The following is a 19630-nucleotide window of genomic DNA, read 5'->3' on the forward strand; positions in this document are numbered from 1 at the left end:
TGTTTGCAAATGAACATGTTTTTTTACATGACTCGGCCATATATGTTTACTGCACATCCATGCTGTGTGCTCTGCTTAGTAGTGCAGCACAAGGACTGTGCATAAGGCCCCTTTCACACACGCTGTCAGTTTGTCCGTTTTTCATCTATCCGTTGACGGATGAAAAACGGACATCAATGCATCTCTATGTAAAAACGGATGACAACGGATGAAAGACGGATAACAACTGACGAAAAACGGATAACAACTGACGAAAAATGGATGACAACTGACGTAGTGTGAAAGGGGCCTTACAGCTCCTCTTGTATCAGTGCTAATCAATGAGGCCAGCTCAGATTACTTGGACACCATATCCAAGTGGCTTATTCTACAGTTTACCCCCTGAACACCGGCACCTCCCAGCCATTTAAGGCCCCTTTCACACAGGGGGGATTCGTTTTGATGAACTCCTCTTGCTAAGCGGGGATCCCCACTGAGCAGGCAGATGACAGCTCTGTCTCCACTCACTGTGCTGAGATAGACCTGTCAGAGTTCCACTCCCCTCTATGGGGGAGATAAGATGAAAATGGACTGCCTGTCCCTTTTCATCCGATCCGACCCGCTGGACCAGTGATATCGAACCTTGGCACCCCAGATGTTTTAGAACTACATTTTCCATGATGCTCAACTACACTGCAGAGTGCATGAGCATCATAGGAAATGTAGTTCCAAAACATCTGGGGTGCCAAGGTTCACCATCACTGTGCTAGACGGATGGCGAACATATCGCCGTACGTCTATTTTCAGCGGATCTTGTCGGATCAGATGCCAGCTCGGTGTCAGCAGACTCACTTCCCCATAGAGTAGAATGGGTGGCCCGATCAGGTCCACCTGAAAAATGGACAAGCGGACCTGATCCGTCCAATCGTGTGAAAGGGGCCTAAGAGGTTTCTGATGCCAGGTGGAGCTTCTAAACATGTGACTGCTGTGATTGGCTGTCACAGCGGTCACTTGATCGGAAAGCTCCCGATTGCAAGTAGAGATCAGGAGCTTTCTGTTAGCTGCTGGCAACTGTGGCAGGAGCTACGGGGGGGGGGGGGGGGGGGATGCTGGGCCAGCACAGAGAGGAATTAGACACTCCTAGAAGAGGAGAGGGCTAAGACATACAAGGAGGAAGAGAAGGTGAGAAAGTGGAGCTCCAGCCCCATAAAGTAAAAATACTGTAGCTGCTGACTTTAATATAAGGACACTTACCTGTCAGTTGGCTGCCACCAGCATTCCTTGTAAGGGAAACCAGCAGTAAAGCCTTGCGGCTCCACAGCCAGTTCCCTACTGCGCATACGCAAAGCACGCGGCGCTTTGTGATTGGCCCAGTGGCCGGGGTAGGAGAAGGGGGGTCAAACTTTCGAGAAACTTCCCTGCAGTGGGGTCACATACCTGTCAAAAGCAGGTACCTGCTCCCCCCCCCACAAAAGGTGCCAAATGTGGCAGTGGAAGGGGGGGGAGGAAGCAAACAAGCCTTTTGGGTGGAGTTCCGCTTGAAGCAGGCAAATTTTCTAGCAAGTGTTAAGGCACATATAAAATATAAAAAAAATATAAAACCCTGCAAGTCAACGTTAAAGGCTAAGTCTGGCTTAAAGTAGAACTATAGGCAAAACTGTTTTATTAAAGCGGAGTTCCGGCCACAAAATCATGCCTGTAGATTTTATGGCATCCGTTTCCTTATCCTTACCTGAGCAATAATTGGATATTCCCGGACTTTTTTCTTTACTTACCTTATTAGAGAGCATAATATGCTCACCTTACCATCCACTTCCTCGGCCGCGCGGCCCGCGCTGTCACTTCCTGTCCCGCAATGCGTCCTGGGAGCTCTTACTCGTGGCTCCCAGGATGCAATGGGCAGTGACGAAGGCGGCCGGCCGCTCCTCTCATCGCGTGATTTCCAAACAGGAAACAAACACTATGCCGATCGCATAGTACTGGGCATGCGCGAGATTTCGCGCTGGATTCACTGGCCTCCGCCCCCTACAACCAGGAAGCAGGGCAGACATTTCCCCACAACGGACTCGGCGATCCAGGACAAATATTGTGGCGCTCACAATAATTTTATAAAGTAAAGGCCCGTACACACGTACCGATCGTCGGCATACAAACGTCGGTGGACGAAGGATCTGCCGATTGTACGCGTGTTAGTATGGTGCCTCCGACAGATGTCTGCGCACAATCCGCGGACAAAAGTCTTTCGTGCAAACATGAAAATATTTGTATGCCGACACCAGAACGGACGATTGTTCGCCTGTCAGTACACAATTCGGCCGACAGACCGCAGATTTGCAAGACTGGGCATGCTCAGAAAATAGAAAACACAGGGAAAGTTAACCATTACATGACATCACTTCTGCAGTCGGCGGACAAAATTCTTGTGCTGTCCTTGTGCTGTCTTTGCACTTTTCAGCAGACACCGACATCCCGGGGAGAAAAGAGGAACATTTGTAAGCCGACCATCGGTACGTGTGTACGGGGCTTTAGATTTCATGCTTGCAAACATATTATTACAATGTATGAAACAGGATTAGCGGATGTATAGAGGTCGAAGGGTCACTGTTTGGGGGACATTAAAAAAAAAAAAGGATTCTGTGGCCAGAACTCCGCTTTAATTTTAGATAGAGTAAGGGAGGGTCATAACCTGTCAGATTTTTTTTCCACCTTCTGTGTTCCATTGCAGAGATTTCCCTTCACTTCCTGTCCCATAGCCAAACAGGAAGTGAGAGGAAATCTCTGAAAATTAAGGGAGTTCCTTGGGGACCCCCAGGTCACCAGAACTAGTGTCCCCCTTTGGAAGATTTCTCTGTATTACTTTTCTGGGAACAACCCAAAATCTGGGATTTTTTTTTCACTTTCAATGATAAAGGTAAACAGAACAAAGAGAGAGGGTGAATCTCCCTAACGGGGACACAGACCACAATAAAAACTTACAGATGTTCTAATCCCTCTCCAGTCCATCCAAAACTAAAGTTTTGCCTTTAGTTATACTTTAAAAAAAAAAAAAAAAGGAATGTGCATTTATTACCCACCTGTGGACCCCCTTAAAGCAGTTTTACTGATACACGGCAGCAGCTGCTATGTGCAAGATCGTGTGTGTGTGTGTGTGTATATGTATACATATACAGTATATATATATACAGTATATATATATATATATATATATATATATATATATATATATATATATATATATATATATATATATATATATATATATATATATACAGTATGTATACACACACATATACATATACACACACACTTTTGGGTAGTAGGTGTGAATGCGCGCTGCCACCTGCTCGCTCCATCTGTGATTATGCACAGCTGGAGCCAATCAGTGGGTTCCGCAGACTCGATGTCCACCGGCACCCACCGATCATTTGTTACACAGGCAGAAAGGCAGTCTGCCTATGTAAACAAGGCAGATCACCATTCTGTCAGTAGGGAAGGCATGGATCCTTCCCTAGTACAAGCACCCTTGCCCTAGTACAAGCACCTCCCACACAGTGCACAAACACTGGCTAGGCACACAGTTAACCTTTTGATCTCCCCTGATGTTAACCCCCTTCCCAGCCAGTGTCATTGGTACAGTGACAGTGCATATTTTTTTAGCACCGATCACTGTATTAGTGTCACTAAATTACTAAATGTGACTTAGTTGTCCACAAAAAGTGTCAAAATTGTCCACCGCAATATCACAGTCCCGCTATAAGTCGCTGATCGCCACCATTACTAGTTAAAAAAAAAAAAAAAATTCCAATTATATATCCCATAGTTTCTAGACGCGATAACTTTTGCGCAAACTAATATACGCTTATTGGGATTTTCTTTTATTGGATATGATTCAAAGTAAAAAAAAAAAAAAAATATATATATATATATATATATATATATATATATATATATATTTATGTATATTTTTTTTTTCCAAAAATGTCAATTTAAAAAAAAAAAAAAATCAAGCGATCAAATACCACCAAAAGAAAGCTCTATTTGTAGGATACAGCGTAGTACAGCTGTGCAATTGTCAGTTAAACTAATGCAGTGCCGTATTCAGAAAAATGGCCTGGTCATGAAGGGGGATTAATCTTCCGGAGGTCAAGTGGTTAAAATACTTGAGGTTTGTGTTTTTTAACCTGTGATTTTTTAAAGTCAGTGACAGGATGTATTTAAACACAGTCTGTCATTAGGATAGATGCAAAGGAGGGGGGGGGGGGGGTATAAAAAAAAGTTTTATTAGAATCATAATTTCATTTTTTTGTACTGTAGAAGTGATCAGTCTCCTCTACAAACTATTTGTGCTGCTTAATTTTGATTGGTTCGATATTTCTTACATACAGGTTTTTATATAGGGATTATGTTTTTTTCTATTATAAAAAACGTATAATTGTTTTTGTATCAGAATTTATGAAGTACATCCTTCCAACTTCGTTAGCGCAATATATTTCAGGAAATGTGATTAAAGCGGCAAAAAACCCAAAAATGTAATATATTGCAGTTTACCAATCATTAGATGTGGTGGCTGCATTCGTTTTCTCTGTTTTTCCCTGGTAATCTGGCCAGTAATACACCTCCTGTATTAGAGCGCCCCCTACTCTGGATGAAGGAACACAGCAGACAGCAGTATTGTCAGTCTGCGGGGGCATTATTAGCAGATTTAAATATACTAACAAATTAAGCCAAACTTTAGCTCACGCTTTATAAGCGGTTACAGCAAACTGTTTTTAAAGGTTTTACAGTACATGAATAAATAAAAACAGATAATTATAAGCATCCCTGCCAGTGTTAGATGGTCTCATCCATGTAAACTGATACATTTTGCTGGAAAGCTTGTGCTTTTGAAAAGCAGCAGACTTACTGGCTGGATCACCAGAGGAAAATAGAGGAATGATAACCTAAAAAAGAAAACTAATGCAGCTATTACATCTAAAAATTGGTAAGCTGCAACATAATAAATATTTGATTTTGGGTTTAAAGTCTGCTTGGTTGCTAATGGGCCATACATACTATAAGATTGAGTTGGCCCACCCTTTGCTGCTAGAACAGCTTCAACTCTTCTGGGAAGGCTGTCCACAAGGTTTAGGAGTGTGTCTATGGGAATGTTTTACCATTTTTTCAGAAGTGCATTTGTGAGTTCAGGCACTGATGTGGACAAAAAGGCCTGGCTCACAGTCTGCGCTCCAATTCATCCCAAAGGTGTTCTATCTGGTTGAGGTCAGGACTCTGTGCAGGCCAGTCAAGTTCCTCCACCAAACTCGCTCATCCATGTTATGGACCTTGCTTTGTGCACTGGGGCGCAGTCATGTTGGAACAGGAAGGGGCCATCCCCAAACTGTTCCCACAAAGCTGGGAGCACAAAATTGTCCAAAATATCTTGGTATGCTGATGCCTTAAGAGTTCCCTTCACTGGAACTAAGCGACCAAGCCCAATCCCTGAAAAACAACCCCACACCATAATCCCCCCCTCCACCATATGATTTGGACCAGGTGCACAAATCAAGGTCCATAAAGACATGGATGAGCGAGTTTGGGGTGGAGGAACTTGACTGGCTTGCACAGAGTGCTGACCTCAACCCGATAGAACACCGTTTGGATGAATTATAGCAGAGATATAATTCGAGCCAAGCCTTCCTCATTCAACTTCAGTGCCTAACCTCACAAATGCGCTTCTGGAAGAATGGTCAAACATTCCCATAGACACACTCCTAAACCTTGTGGACAGCCTTCCCAGAAGAGTTGAAGCTGTTATAGCTGCAAAGGTTGGGCCAACTCAATATTGAACCCTACAGACTAAGACTGGGATGCCAAAGTTCATGTGCATGTAAAGGCAGGCGTCCCAATACTTTTGGTAATATAGTATATGTATGTATGGCAATAAAAGTTTGGCTTCTGTATCACCATCCCAGATTACTACCCACACCATATCCTCCCTGGGCAGCATGGCCCACAATTGTCTGCATTACCGAGGGTCTGGATAAGTCCCAGGTATCAGCTCGACATGGTGACTATCAGCACCTGGCTCAGGTCATCTTGTGTGCTGGATTCTCTGGAATATTTTCAAACCTGTGGTCAGAGCGCCTTCGGAAAGCACTCTGAGGTCTCCAAAACAGAGGTGTGTGCCAGTTATGGACTTATGTTGCTCCCCAGGCATAGACATCACCTAGGAGAAGCCAAGTCTAATGCCCCGTACACACGCATCGATTATTGGCCGTGAATTTTCGGCCAACGTCCAATCGGCCGATTTTCGGCTTGTTAGTATGATGCTTCCGACAACCGACTCTTCGGCCGAAAAAAATCTGGTGTGCAGACTATAAAATTTTTGTTGGCCGTCAACACAACGGCCGATTTTCCATCAGTCAGTACAGATTTCGGCAGACAAAAATCTGATGAGCAAGACTGGGCATGCTCAGAGAAGAAAAAACACACGGAAAGTAAACCATCACATGACATCACTTCTGAAGTAGATTTTTGTTGGCCGAGAAAATTCGTGTGCAGTCTAGGCACATTCCAACCAACAAAACACCACTCTGGACAAAAGTTGTACGATCGGTCGGCCGATAATCGTTGCGTGTGTACGAGGCATAACTCTGCTGGAAACAAAACGTGAAAGTGTATCCAAAGCCAAAGTATGGAAGGTAATGGATAGAACCCCTGTCAATCCTTATTATTGCTGGGGAGAATCACCCTAGTGACCATTGTAGGAAATCTTCTAATTGTTCCAGTGACAACTGTCTAAGGGGGGGGGGGGGGGGGTTTGTCTCGGAGACCAGAAGTAAAGAAGATTCCCCACAATTGGACAGGGACAGCAAAAAACTACCAAAAAAAAAACAAAAAACTTTTCTGCTGTCTCAAAAACTAAAAAGGAAGAATTGTGTTTTTCCATGTACTTTAATCCAGTTCACAACAAGGCAAACTTGGCAGATTCCCAAAAACATAGAAAGTGGAAAAACAAAGTATTGTTGTATCTGAATGTATCCATTTATTATTGTATATTAAATATAAATTAAAGGCTTTTTATAAGAAACTGTTGTGTGTATTATACTTCTTATAGGTTAGGTTAAAAAAAAAAAAAAAAGGAATTAAAATGTTAAAGATCTATCTGTATAATTCTTACTTTACAGTTTTTCCCCCTATGGAACAAAGTACAGTACATGTAGCGCTTTGTTCCACGTTTCTTTGTGTTTTTTAACCAAAGTTGTGAGGTTCAACCTGCCCCCCACATGCTGCAGCTGATCCGACAACAGCTGTGAAGGAGATGGCCGATTCATAGCTGCAGCTAAACTCAGCTTTGAGCACTTCTCTGGGATAAGCATTGGCAAGAAGAATGCATAAGGGAGGGGGAGGCATCAGCTTCTGCATTCTTCTTGCTGTTACCTGCCTGTGGAAAGTGCCCAGAGCCAGGACAGCTGCAGTTATGAATCGACCATCCCCTTCACAGCTGTTGTTTGATTGGCCATAGCAAAAAAAGGGGGGGGGGCCTGTTTCGAGCTCCATGACTAGGTTTAGAAAGGATTTTGTCCCATGTTTTTAAGTGTTTCTAACCCTAGTTATGAGGTGTGGCCTTACCCTCCTGCCATGACCAATTCGACAACAGCTGGGAAGGAGATGTTTGATTCATAGCTGCAGCTTATATCGGCTCTGAGCATTTTCCTGAGACAAGCAATGGCAAGAAGAATGCTTCTTGATTCTTCTTGCTGTTCACAGTCATAGCCAAGACAAGCTGCAGCTATGAATCAGGCATCTACCAGCTGTTTTTGGATCAGCCGTAGCCAGATAGCCTAGGTGTGACAAACGCACATGTGTTTAGCTGCATTTTTCATGTGAAAAAGCAAATCTGAGCATTTTCCTAAGACAAGCAATGACAAGAAGAATGTAGAGGGAGGGGAAAGTGTCAGTTTCTGCATTCCTCTTGCTGTTGTGTGTCTCGGGAAAGTGCACAGTCACAGCCAAGATAAGCTGCAGTTAGGAATTGGCCATCTCCTTCACAGCTATTGTCAGCTTGACCACAGCGGGGGGCAGTTTGAACTGCATAACTAGGGTTAGAAGGGACTTTGTCCCACGTTTCTAAGTGCTTTATAACCCTAATTATGAAGTGCAACCTTCCCCCTTGCCTCCTGCCATGGTCACTCTGACAACAATTGTGAAGGAGATGGCTGATTCATAGCTGCAGCTTGTCTTGGCTGTAAGCACTTTCCTGAGACAAGCGACGGCAAGAAGAATGCAGAGGGAGGGTAAAGTGTCAGTTTCTGAATTCTTCTTGCTGTTGCGTGTCTTGGAAAAGTGCTCACAGCCAAGACAAGCTCCAGTTATGAATTGGCGATCTCTTTCACAGCTGTTGTCAGCTTGGCCACAGCAGAAAGGGGGGGGGGGGGCAGGTTGTACTACATAACTAGGATTAGAAGGGACTTTGTCCCATGTTTCTAAGTGCTTTATAACCCTAGTTATGAGGTGCGACCTTCTCCCTTCCCTCCTGCCATGGTCACTCTGACAACAATTGTGAAGGAGATGGCTGATTCATAGCTGGAGCTTGTCTTCGCTGTAAGCATTTTCCTGAGACAAGCAACGGCAAGAAGAATGCAGAGGAAGGGGAAAGTGTCAGTTTCTGCATTCTTCTAGCTGTTGCGTGTCTTGGGAAAGTGCTCACAGCCAAGACAAGCTCCAGTTATGAATTGGCGATCTCTTTCACAGCTGTTGTTAGCTTGGCCACAGCAGAAAGGGGGGGGGGCAGGTTGTACTACATAACTAGGATTAGAAGGGACTTTGTCCCATGTTTCTAAGTGCTTTATAACCCTAGTTATGAGGTGCAACCTTCTCCCTTCCTTCCTGCCATGGTCACTCTGACAACAATTGTGAAGGAGATGGCTGATTCATAGCTGGAGCTTGTCTTCGCTGTAAGCATTTTCCTGAGACAAGCAACGGCAAGAAGAATGCAGAGGAAGGGGAAAGTGTCAGTTTCTGCATTCTTCTAGCTGTTGCGTGTCTTGGGAAAGTGTTCACAGCCAAGACAAGCTGCAGCTATGAATCAGCCATCTCCTTAACAGCTGTTTTTCGATCAGCCATGGGAGGACAGCCTATGCATGACAAGCGCAGCACAGTAGCTCATGTAAATTTATGAGCTTTGGGCGTTTTTTAACTGTGTGTTTAGCTGCATTTTTCACGTGAATAAGCTGATCTCTGTCTGACAAATTTAGGGTTCCATTTACAATGGACTGGTAAGGCAGTCATGCATTTTACATGTTTTGTAAATGCAAAAGAGTGAAATTATCCACACGTTCACAGTTGTATAGCGTGAATGCAACCTTAGGCTGGTTTCACATCTGTGCAGTGTACTTTACAAGTGCTTTAGATTGAACTCTATATAACGGGTTTTGATGAAAGTGCATTAAAGATACAGTAAGCAGTATTTTTTTTTTTTTTTTTTTTTACACACTGCACTTAAAGTGCACATAAAACACACAGGGGTGGACAAAGTCTTAGCCCAGCAGGAACACACATACACATATATTGTGGTATTTGAGGTTTATTGGTTCATCATAGCATTGCACAATGGAATCACCCTCACCGCTCCTCACTGAACCACAGCCTCTAGTACAAAGAAGCAGAATGCCGTTATTTTCTGCTGTCAGAAGAAAAATAAAATAAAATAAAACTGTATAAAAAATACACAAAATATCATAAAATATTTGTTCTAGAAAACTGATCAGTAAAGAAACTGTCTGCTCTAAAAAGGTGCCTATCGGAAAATGTGCAAGGGCTGTTCTTTATACACATATACAAAATGATAAAATACATCCGTGGGATTGGAAGAGAATTGAACCCGGTTTGTACACCATATTCAGTAGTGAAATCCATCCGTCTGTCTGTCCTTCGATACAAGCTACTCCATCTGTGTGCTACAAGGATACTATGCTTGATTTCTCAGAGGATTGTCTCATTGTCCATTACTGACCCTTCTATAATACAAGCAAGGGCCATGAAGAGGACCTGTCATCATACACAACTAAAGTCAGGGTATTGTTCAGAAGTTGGTGTTCACAAAATTCAAACTTTTTCCATGATGAAGATCAAAGTTCTAAAATATAGGTAGGGCAGAATGAATATATCAATAACTGTAAATTTTAAGAATTGCAACAAACCGGCAGGCTGTTTTTTGCAGAAGGGACATGCCACGTCTATCTACTATTTCGGACAGTAAATTACAATTTACGTTACTATTTTGCTTCACCAGGTAGAAATAAGGAAAAAAGCCAAAAAATAAAACAAATGCAGCCATTGCATCTAAGAATTGGTAAGCTGCAATATATTACATTTTTGCTTTGGGGTTTGGATACACTGAGAGTTGCATGCCTGAACTAGTTGATGTGTATATTGTGTCACTCTATGAACGGTAAATGACACTGACCAATCAGCACAGACCAGGTCCGGTGTGTATACAAGGGCTCAGACCCTGTATCTCATCAGTAGGGTCAGGATTGTACATGGAGCGACATAGGGGTAAGGCGAGCTCTGCATCTGCCTTGGCATTTGAAGGGGGTGGAGTCTGGTACATAGGAAAGAATTTCTAATTTACCAGACTCCGCCCCCTTCTCATTGTCTAAGAGCCTAAAGCTGGCCATAGATGGATAGAATTTCAAATGAAAATTTTTAAACTCTGAACGACAAACCCGTTTTGAGAATTTTTGTACAAAAGGATTTCATTTGCTTTCAACATTTGATTTTGAAATGAACGGACTTTACCACACACACGGTTAGAAGTTCGGTCTTTCGAGAAAAGTTTTCCATCCTGTTCCTTCAAATTTTCTGGTCACCGAGGTCAAAATTGAACGTCAATTCTGATTAGAAAAACAAACTTTCTTAGAACCTTCTTTAACCAAGAATTTTCTACCCATCTATGGCCAGCTCTTAGGTGTGCACACAGGGTGTGCAGGATGTGCATGGGCACACCCTAATCGCCTTGTGTACATTAGCATTATTGCACAGTGTGCAGGCAGGGAGATGGAAAAGAACTCTACCTCTTACCAGCTCTGCCATAAGAGAAATGCTTACACGCTTCGCTAGTGCCGGCAGGGAGATCAACGTGCCTTGGCCATATATATATATATATATATATATATATATATATAGACATGTGCACATCCATGTGTGTTTGAGCTTTGGGGTGCACACCCTAACGCAATAGGCTGCACACATCTATGAGCCAGCTTAATGCCACTATAGAGGACCTCGCTGTGCAGTGCTGTATCCAGCATCTATAGGCTATACATCTATTACTATAGTACAGTGTACACATTAAACAGCTCAGGCACACACACTCTTGTTTGATGTATGGTTATCCTTTGAGTAAAAGTGTCCCGTCATCCAGTTTGTGGAATCTAAGCACTGGTCAAGAGATACAGCCACCCAATGAATCTGCACATCTGACACTTTAGGAGGTGTCAAAGTCCAGCAGCCCCCCGCCAAGGGTTGTGGTTTAATCCACCAGCCCCTACATCACTGCTGAGTCCTATAGTGACCAGTGGAATGAACCATAGCTTATGGCGGGGGAACAGACACCAAAGTATTGGATGCGTAGATTCTTCAGCCCAATCTAGCTCTTCACGAGAGCGAAGATTCCAGTAACAGGCAGGACAGGTGGGGGATTTTTTTTATTTATTTAAATTTAAAACAATTAAAGTATTACTAAACCCAGGAGCCCGCATTCACTATATCTGGTCTCCCATTGTACACAGAACAGGGAAAGGCAATTGTTTTAGTAAATATAAACTGATAAATGTCTTTTCTCATCAGCAGTTAGAGCAGCCTTGTGACTTCTATCAGTGTCCAGCCAAGCACTGGTTAAAGCTTGTAGGAGGAGTTTTCATTCTCCCCTGATCCTCTGTCTGGACAGTGCTGATTGGCCCTGTGCTGATCACATGCATCCTCCCAAAAAAAAACCTCTCTAGCAATGCACACCAAACTGAGCATGTGCAGCCTGACTCCTTAGACTCTGTGTTATCAGGAAATGATCAGGGGACAGTTGAAAAAGGGGAGGATCAGAGAAGACAGGATCAAACAGTCTTTTTATGCAATGCAGAGGATTAACCCCTTAGGTTCCATATGGAGTATAACAAGCAAGCTTTACTTCATATACAGACTGATTTTACTGTTGTGGGTTTAGTAACACTTTATATACATTTTTAATTTAAAGCAGCTGCTTTAAATGGTCTGCAGAACTCAAACTGGTATTTGAGTCTGAGGTATAAACAGGCACACTGGATCACTCAGTGGATCCTTTAATCCTCTGAGGATCCATGAGACGAGGCCTCAGCAGCTCTGCTTCCTACACACCTCAGAGTCTCACTTCTCCTGCAGAAGAGTAATATTCCCTTGTGCCGGCAGCATAAAGCCCAGTACGGATTTCTCACCCTAAGGATCTGCAAGATGCCAGTGATACACCCACCCAAAGCTGTAATACCATTGGAGATCTGCACCATTACATTGTGCTTCATTATACGGATGAGACTGACTAAGAATACCTAAGAAAAAAATTTACATAAAAATACTAATACTGCTTGGATTCCTGTAATCACCACACACTGAGGAGTAGTTACATTTGGGATAATCATAATCAATCTCTTAGTCTTTAGTTTTAAAGGACATGTCCACTTTAGGTCACACCCTACTTCTGCACTAGCTAGGGGGCGCCCTGGAGCAGCTGCCTGCAGGAGGCAAACTATGTGAGCCCCAGTCACTGCTCAGATATATAACCCTGTCCAGTCTCCAGTGGTTGAACCCATAAGGTGTCACGCCTAGACTCATTAAAACAGACGGCTGGATAAAAAAAGAGTACAGTGTTGTGCAAAAGTGAACAGTCCCTTTAAGGGAAAGAGTAAAAGCGGATCATTTCTATTTTTGGGAATGGTTTTTGGGTAAAAAAAAAATATATATATATATATATATATATATATATATTTTAATTTTACCCAAAAACTGTTCCCAAAAATAGAAATGGTCTATATATATATATATATATATATACACACAGACCATTTCTATTTTTGGGAACAGTTTTTGGGTAAAATTAAAATAAATAAATATATATATATATATATTTTTTTGGGAATGGTTTTTGCGTAAAAAAAAAATAATATATATATATATATATATATATACATATATATATATATATATATATATATATATTTATTTTAATTTTACCCAAAAACTGTGCCCAAAAATAGAAATGGCCTGTATATATATATATTAAAAAACATGAGTGCTGCCTGCTCTGCTGTGTGCAAGCCAATCACAAGCTGAATGAATGCTCTTCTGGGCGTGTCTATCACTCAGAGGCATCTAACCAATCAATGCACAGCAATATGTGCTACTGGAATGGTCTGACACCCAGAAAAAAGAAAAAAAAAAAAAGTGAGCGTTGCTTTACACACTCCTGTGCACCTTTATACTATCATTCATATCTATATCAGAAATAAAGGGATGGTTAAGTGGAAGGATGTTGTACATTCGCAGTGTATTTAATACACAAAACTCCATCACAGCACAGGCCTGTGACTATCTGCTCTGCCTGAACACACTGGGGCAGACCTATCACAACCAATCAGAATCCTTGTTTGTTCAAAGGGACTGCCAGGAACGGCAGTTCAGTTCATAAATGATCCCCATTTTCAATGATCATAAAGGAAGTGGCCTCTCCATTGCCCGCTAGGCTTTGGCTGGCATTTTGGGACCTGTAGTCCTACAACTTCAAGCCACTCCCCCCAATGTCACTCCTCTGCCTAATGAGCCTGTTCCTGACTCCGCCCCATTTGCTAACTTCTTGAGTCAGTACAATGCACCGAGTCAGGTTAATGCAAGCAAAATCCTGTCTTCTGCTCTGGACGTACTAGCTGATTCCAAGTTCTAGAGTAGAAAAACCACAATCTCTGTAAATATTGTCAAAGTGATATCAGCAGCAAACAATGAAAACCGTCATCCTGGGGGAAAAAAAAGGCACAAATGTTCTGTGGGTGCTGTGAAATCCAGGTACAGGTGTCTGCAGGACCATCCTCTCACGTGTACTCCGTCTTCCGGATGTAACTGGATGGCACGTACCCGCGTCTTCCTTCCACTTCAGCCAACCACCATTCATTGTTGCCATTCAGGTCTTGGAACTCCAGGATCCTGAGTTTCTGATTGGCCGATATGGAAAGTTCGTTGGAGGAGCGCGCTCTGAAGGAGTACACTGCATAATACACCTGCAAAGATACAATGATGGAAAATGGTCATCACATTGTGGCAGTAATACAGAATACAACGATTGGCTGAACAGAACCAAAGCCAGCAGTGTACAGAGCAAAGCGGACAGGCAGCAGAACCGGAGTCCTGCCCAGAACACTATTTGCATGGAGTTTGCATGTTCTCCTTGTTCTTTCCCGGACCTTTTACTGTAAACTCATTGAAGATGGGACTGATGTGAATGTGCAAATATGTAATGTGCAGCACCAATTGTTTCTGCTGTATAAATAACTATAATAAATGTGTTTTTTAAAATTTGATTACAGGTCAATGTGCTTTACATATATTGCACATTGACATCAGTCCCTGCCCTCAAGGGCTTACAATCTAATGTCCCTCCTTCTCATGAATACTCGGGCCAATTTAACGAGGAGCCGGGTAACCTATCAGAACATCTTTGGAGGAGTGTGGGAGGAAAACAGAGTACCCAGAGGCAGGGCTGTGGTTAGAAATCATGGGGCTCCATACAGCTTACCTAACAGGGTCTCCGTCCCAAAAGTGACTGAGGACATATATTTGTCAGTCCCTTTCTCTGTAGCCTCAGCTGCACGGAAGAATTAATAGGGAGTATTGTGTTTTCCTGCCCATTCACAAACTGAAGCATAGTAAACACAGTTTACTATGCTTCAGTGATTAAAGGACACAGGAGTGATTGGAACCGATCGCTCACTGTGTTTTTATTAAGGAAAGGAAGGGGCCAGTAAATTACATATTTACTGACCCCTTCCCCCGCTCTCTATCTTGAAACATCCCCCTTTGGGCCCACAGCAGCTGATGCTGGGAGAGGAGGGGAGGGCAGCTTGAAGCACTGCGGGGGAAAGGGACACACATGGGGGCCCCAACAGAAGATGGAAGGGGCGCATGTGCTAGAACCAATCCGCTTGCAGTGCAGCCAGAGGAGGAAAGAAGAGGAGAGGCTGACAGCACAAAAGGGGGAGGCAGAAGAGGATTGGTGTCTGCAATAAGACAGTACAGCCGGGCCTCCTGCTCAACAGGGCCCCCCTTTGTTACTGATGGGGTCCGGGCCCAGTACAGGAGGGCTGGCTGTACTGCCTTATCAGCGGCCCTGCCCAGGGGTAACTCCCACAGGCACAAGGAGAAGATGCAAACTCCAAGCAGGTAGTGCCATTGGTTGGATTTGAACCGAGGACCCCAGTGCTGCAAAACAGGAGGGTTTTTTGGTCCCATGATTAAGAGGAAGTCATCAAGAGGAATTCGTCTGGACAGACATTGGGGATGATTTGCTAAAACTGGAGAGTGAAAAATCTGGTGCAGCTGTGAATGGTAGCCAATCAGCTTCTAACTTCAGCTTTTTCAATTAAGCCTTGACAAAAAAAAAAATTGATTGGCCACCATGCACAGCTGCACCGGATTTTGCACTCTCCAGTTTTGGTAAGTCAACCCCGTATTGCTGGTTTCTTTCTCCTAGAAAAACTGACAAAAGACCCAAAAATATTTTTCTTTAACCGGTTAACGACCGCCCGCCGCAGTTATACTGTGGCAGGCAGCCGCTCCCAGGCAAATCACAGTACATGTACGGCACTCGCTCTTGGGAGGCTAGGCCGCAGCGCGCTCCCGCCCCCACTTGTCAGCGGGGAAGCCGATGCAGCGGGCAGGCGGCTCTGATTGCCGCCTGACACCCACCATCACTCCCCGCTGAGAGAGAAGGACGGTCAGCTGTTGTAAACACAGCTGACCGTTGTTCTTTCTGCAATGATCATAGAGCCCATGTGATCCTTCTATATAGGATCACAGGTCTCTATGGGCGTTTCAGAAGCCCCCCCCCCACAGTTAGAATCACTCCCCTAGGCTCAAATTTAATCCCTTGATCACCCACAATGTTAACCCCTTCCCTGCCAGTGTCATTATTACAGTAACAGTGCATATTTTTAGCACTGATTACTGTAGTAATGTCACTAGTCCTACAAAAAAGTGTCAAAAATGTCAGTCAGGGGTCCGATCTGTCTGCCGCAATGTCGCAGTCCCGCAAAAAAATCGCAGATTGCCACCATTACTAGTAAAAAATTAAAAAAAAAAACAATAAAAATGACATAAATCTTTCCCGTAGATAGTAGACGCAATAACGGTTGCGCAAACCAATCAAAATACGCTTATTGTGATTTTTTTTTTTACCAAAAATATGTAGCAGAAAACAAATCGGCCTAAAATGTAAAAAAAATTCGATTTTTTCCTTTTTTTTTTGAGAATGTCATATAGCAGAATGTGAAAAATATTTGTTTTTTTCAGAATTGTCGCTCTTTTTTTGTTTATAGCGCAAAAAATATAAAAAGAAAAAAAATCGCACAGGTGATGAAATATCACCAAAAGCAAGCTCTATCTGTGGGAAAAAAAGGACATCGTCGCACGACCGCGCAATTGTCCGTTAAAGTAACGCAGTGCCGAATCGCAAAATAGGGCCTGGTCAGGAAGGGGGAAAATTCTCCTGGTCTTAAAGTGGTTAAGAAGATCAATGCAAAATGTACTTTACGCAGGATATACCAGCATTTTTTTTAAATACATGCAATGCTATATTTTGTCCACTAGAGGACAGCATTTATCCAAGCTACAAGCCAACAGTCTCTTCTGCACTGCCTGCTCATGCATAATCCAAATAAAGCCCCTGTCCCCGTGGATGAAGCTTTTTATATTGTTCTAAAACCGTGGCATTGCGTGACAGATTCAAAGTGGCTTCAGCAAACTGCCCAAACAAGATCATACAAGTTGTCTAAACATTAACAAGAGTAAATGTTGTTAATATTATAATTTTTACTAAAGATAATCTCATTGGTACAAACACAATACCGTGTTTCCCCAAAAATAAGCCCGGGTCTTATATTCATTTTGGCACCAAAAGACATGGTATGGCTTTTTTTCGGGGTCGATCTTAACATGCGATGTGCTGTATTCTCTCCCCCTCTCCCTCCCTGCCTGTCAGAATCCCCAGTGTGAACCGAGTAAAAGTGTTTGGACATGATATAATACTAATAATAGAGTGGATTCTAGGATTTTACAATGTTTGTGTTCCTAAATTATAATTGTGCAAATTTCCTTTGTTACAGCGCTGCTCGGCGTTTCCGTGACCCGCCGGAGCTCTCTTCCCTGCTCCGAGCCCTGCAGAGGGGAGGGGCTGAGATCCCCGCTGACAGCTGGGAGAAGAGGAGGAAAGCAGCAGGAGGTCAGCTGAGCGCCAATCGGCGCTGTACCGAAGGTGTTTGGCACAATTATAATACAGAAACACACCCATTGGACATTATATAAAACAGTAATAGAGTGGATTCTAGGATTTTTGGGGTAGGGATTATATTGCAGCCCTCCCTGAAAATCACAGTAGGTCTTATTTTCTGAGAAACACGGTATATCACCCACGATAATCGAAATCGCAATACATTTTTTAAGGACTGTTATGGGGACCTGGTGCCATCTAGGAAAGGAAGCAAGGAGAAATGAATGCGGCAATAAAACACATTTTTAAGTAGTGTGGGAAACAGTGAGGACTTTTGGGGTGATTTCTCCAAACTTCCCATCATAGATACTCGCTGTGACAGCAATGGAGTTAAAATCTATCCAATGGGGCATATAGCAATAAAACCAGACAACAGTCCTTCATGTCTTCCTCAGTACCAGCATCTGGCTAAAGGCCTGCAATACCAAGTTTCATCAGCAGGTGGTGTTAGAGGGGACATATCCCAGCCCTGGGGGCAGACAAGAGATTTACAGCCCCTTTAAGACACTAACATTTAAAGAAAATGTAAACAGGGAGCATAGCACATGCTGAAACGAAACTGCTTAGCTCCCAACAGTCCCTGATTTCAACAGACTGTCCCCGATTTTGAACAAAGTCCCTCTTTCCTCCATATGTGTCCCTCATTTTGGTCTGATCTATATAGTTGTATAGAAAATGCCCTTTTTTTATCTTTCAAAAAGTGTTTCCCAGTGCTAAACCTTTCATCCAATTTCTAAATTGCTGCATTTGTAAACTTCAAAAGCCAATATAAAGGAATAGAAGTGGTTAAAAAAAAAAAGCACTTGCAGAGTTTAATCATTTTTTAGCATAACTCCTTTAAGGGGGTGTGGCGGGAGGTGTGTCCTATGCCTACATACTCTTGCTAATAGGCGCCCCTCGTTCCCACCTCAAAAAGTTAGGAGGTACGTGTCTATACCACCATGTTTTCTCTGATAAGATAAGCCCATCCAGTCTCACCTGGTTCCCTTCTAGCTCAGAGCTATCTTCTTCTTTCTCTGTTGCTGCAGCAGGCTCCTTCTTCCTATAGACCCTGCGATTGGTGGAGATATGCCCTTTGTCTCCATTGCTTGGTAATGTTGAGTTACTTCCATTTTCCATCTGGTTGCCCCGTCTCTTAGGGTCCATCTGTTGGGGAGTCTCGTTCAAGCTTTCTCTCGATTGTCTCTGCTCCTTCTCCAATGCCTGGGTTGACATTCCAAAGTCTGTTTCGCTGGCCCTTTTAGAGGTTCCATCTGTAGTTGAGCTGGCTTTGGATGGAACAGATGAGTCCAATAGATTGCTGCTCGTTACTGGGGAGTCCACGCTTTTTGCAGTGGCGGTATTGGTGAAGGTAACAGAAGCGTTAATTGGGTTAATGGATAAAGTGCTGTTGCTATTCTGCCTTGAAAAATTGGGAGAGGAGCCACCATAGCCAGATTCGTTGGAGGAATGGCTGCCGATGGAAGCGTCCGAGTGGCTGCGCCTAGGATTATATGGCTTCAGAAATGAGCTGTAAACAAATCCCTTTGTGACTGTGAAAACAAGAATGAAGACTGGTCAGAGAGCAGACCTACTGTATCTTATCAGAGCTCTTCTCACTATTTCTACCGCTACATAACGTGCATTGAGGACCATTTTGGACACACGGTTCAGATAGGCACTAGACTCTGCTGGACCCCCAGGTGGTACGCAGCTGGTAACATGGGCATGAAACCTAAAACAAGCTTCATGAATAGTGCCCAGTTTTTCTGTGCAGCTTTTGTGACCACAATCCATAATTCCAAGGCTGGAGACTGTAGACCAGGGATCTTCAAACTATGGCCCTCCAGTTGTTCAGGAACTACAATTCCCATCATGCCTAGTCATGCCTGTGAATGTCAGATATTTACAATGCCTCATTGGGTGTGTAGTTCCGCAACAGCTGGAGGGCCGTAGTTTGAGGACCCCTGCTGTAGACACACAACAACTAGAGCCCAAAGCAACACCCTCTACTAGGATAATCTCACAGAAATTACTTGTTTTATTGACCATGACCTACCCTAGCATATCTACCTAACATGGTAATGGTGAACCTAAATTTAGTAAATAAAAAATAAGAACATCTAGAAT

General features: G+C 43.2%; 1 protein-coding gene across 3 annotated transcripts in view; it reads right to left on the bottom strand.

The window, feature by feature from the left end:
- Positions 1 to 13675: 13675 nt before the first annotated feature.
- Positions 13676 to 19630, bottom strand: part of DNMBP (dynamin binding protein) — a 232727-nt gene continuing 226772 nt past the window's right edge. For all 3 annotated transcript variants that reach the window (XM_082269362.1, XM_082269361.1, XM_082269363.1), the window contains 2 exons: positions 18500 to 19053; positions 13676 to 14258 (listed from right to left, as the gene is read on the bottom strand). In XM_082269362.1, coding sequence (XP_082125488.1) covers positions 14073 to 14258; positions 18500 to 19053 — 740 coding nt within the window. In that variant the 3' untranslated portion in view covers positions 13676 to 14072. The remainder of the gene's footprint in view (positions 14259 to 18499; positions 19054 to 19630) is intronic.

The sequence above is a fragment of the Pelophylax lessonae genome (genome assembly GCF_965119305.1).
Source record: "Pelophylax lessonae genome assembly, chromosome: 9".
NCBI lineage: Eukaryota > Metazoa > Chordata > Amphibia > Anura > Ranidae > Pelophylax > Pelophylax lessonae.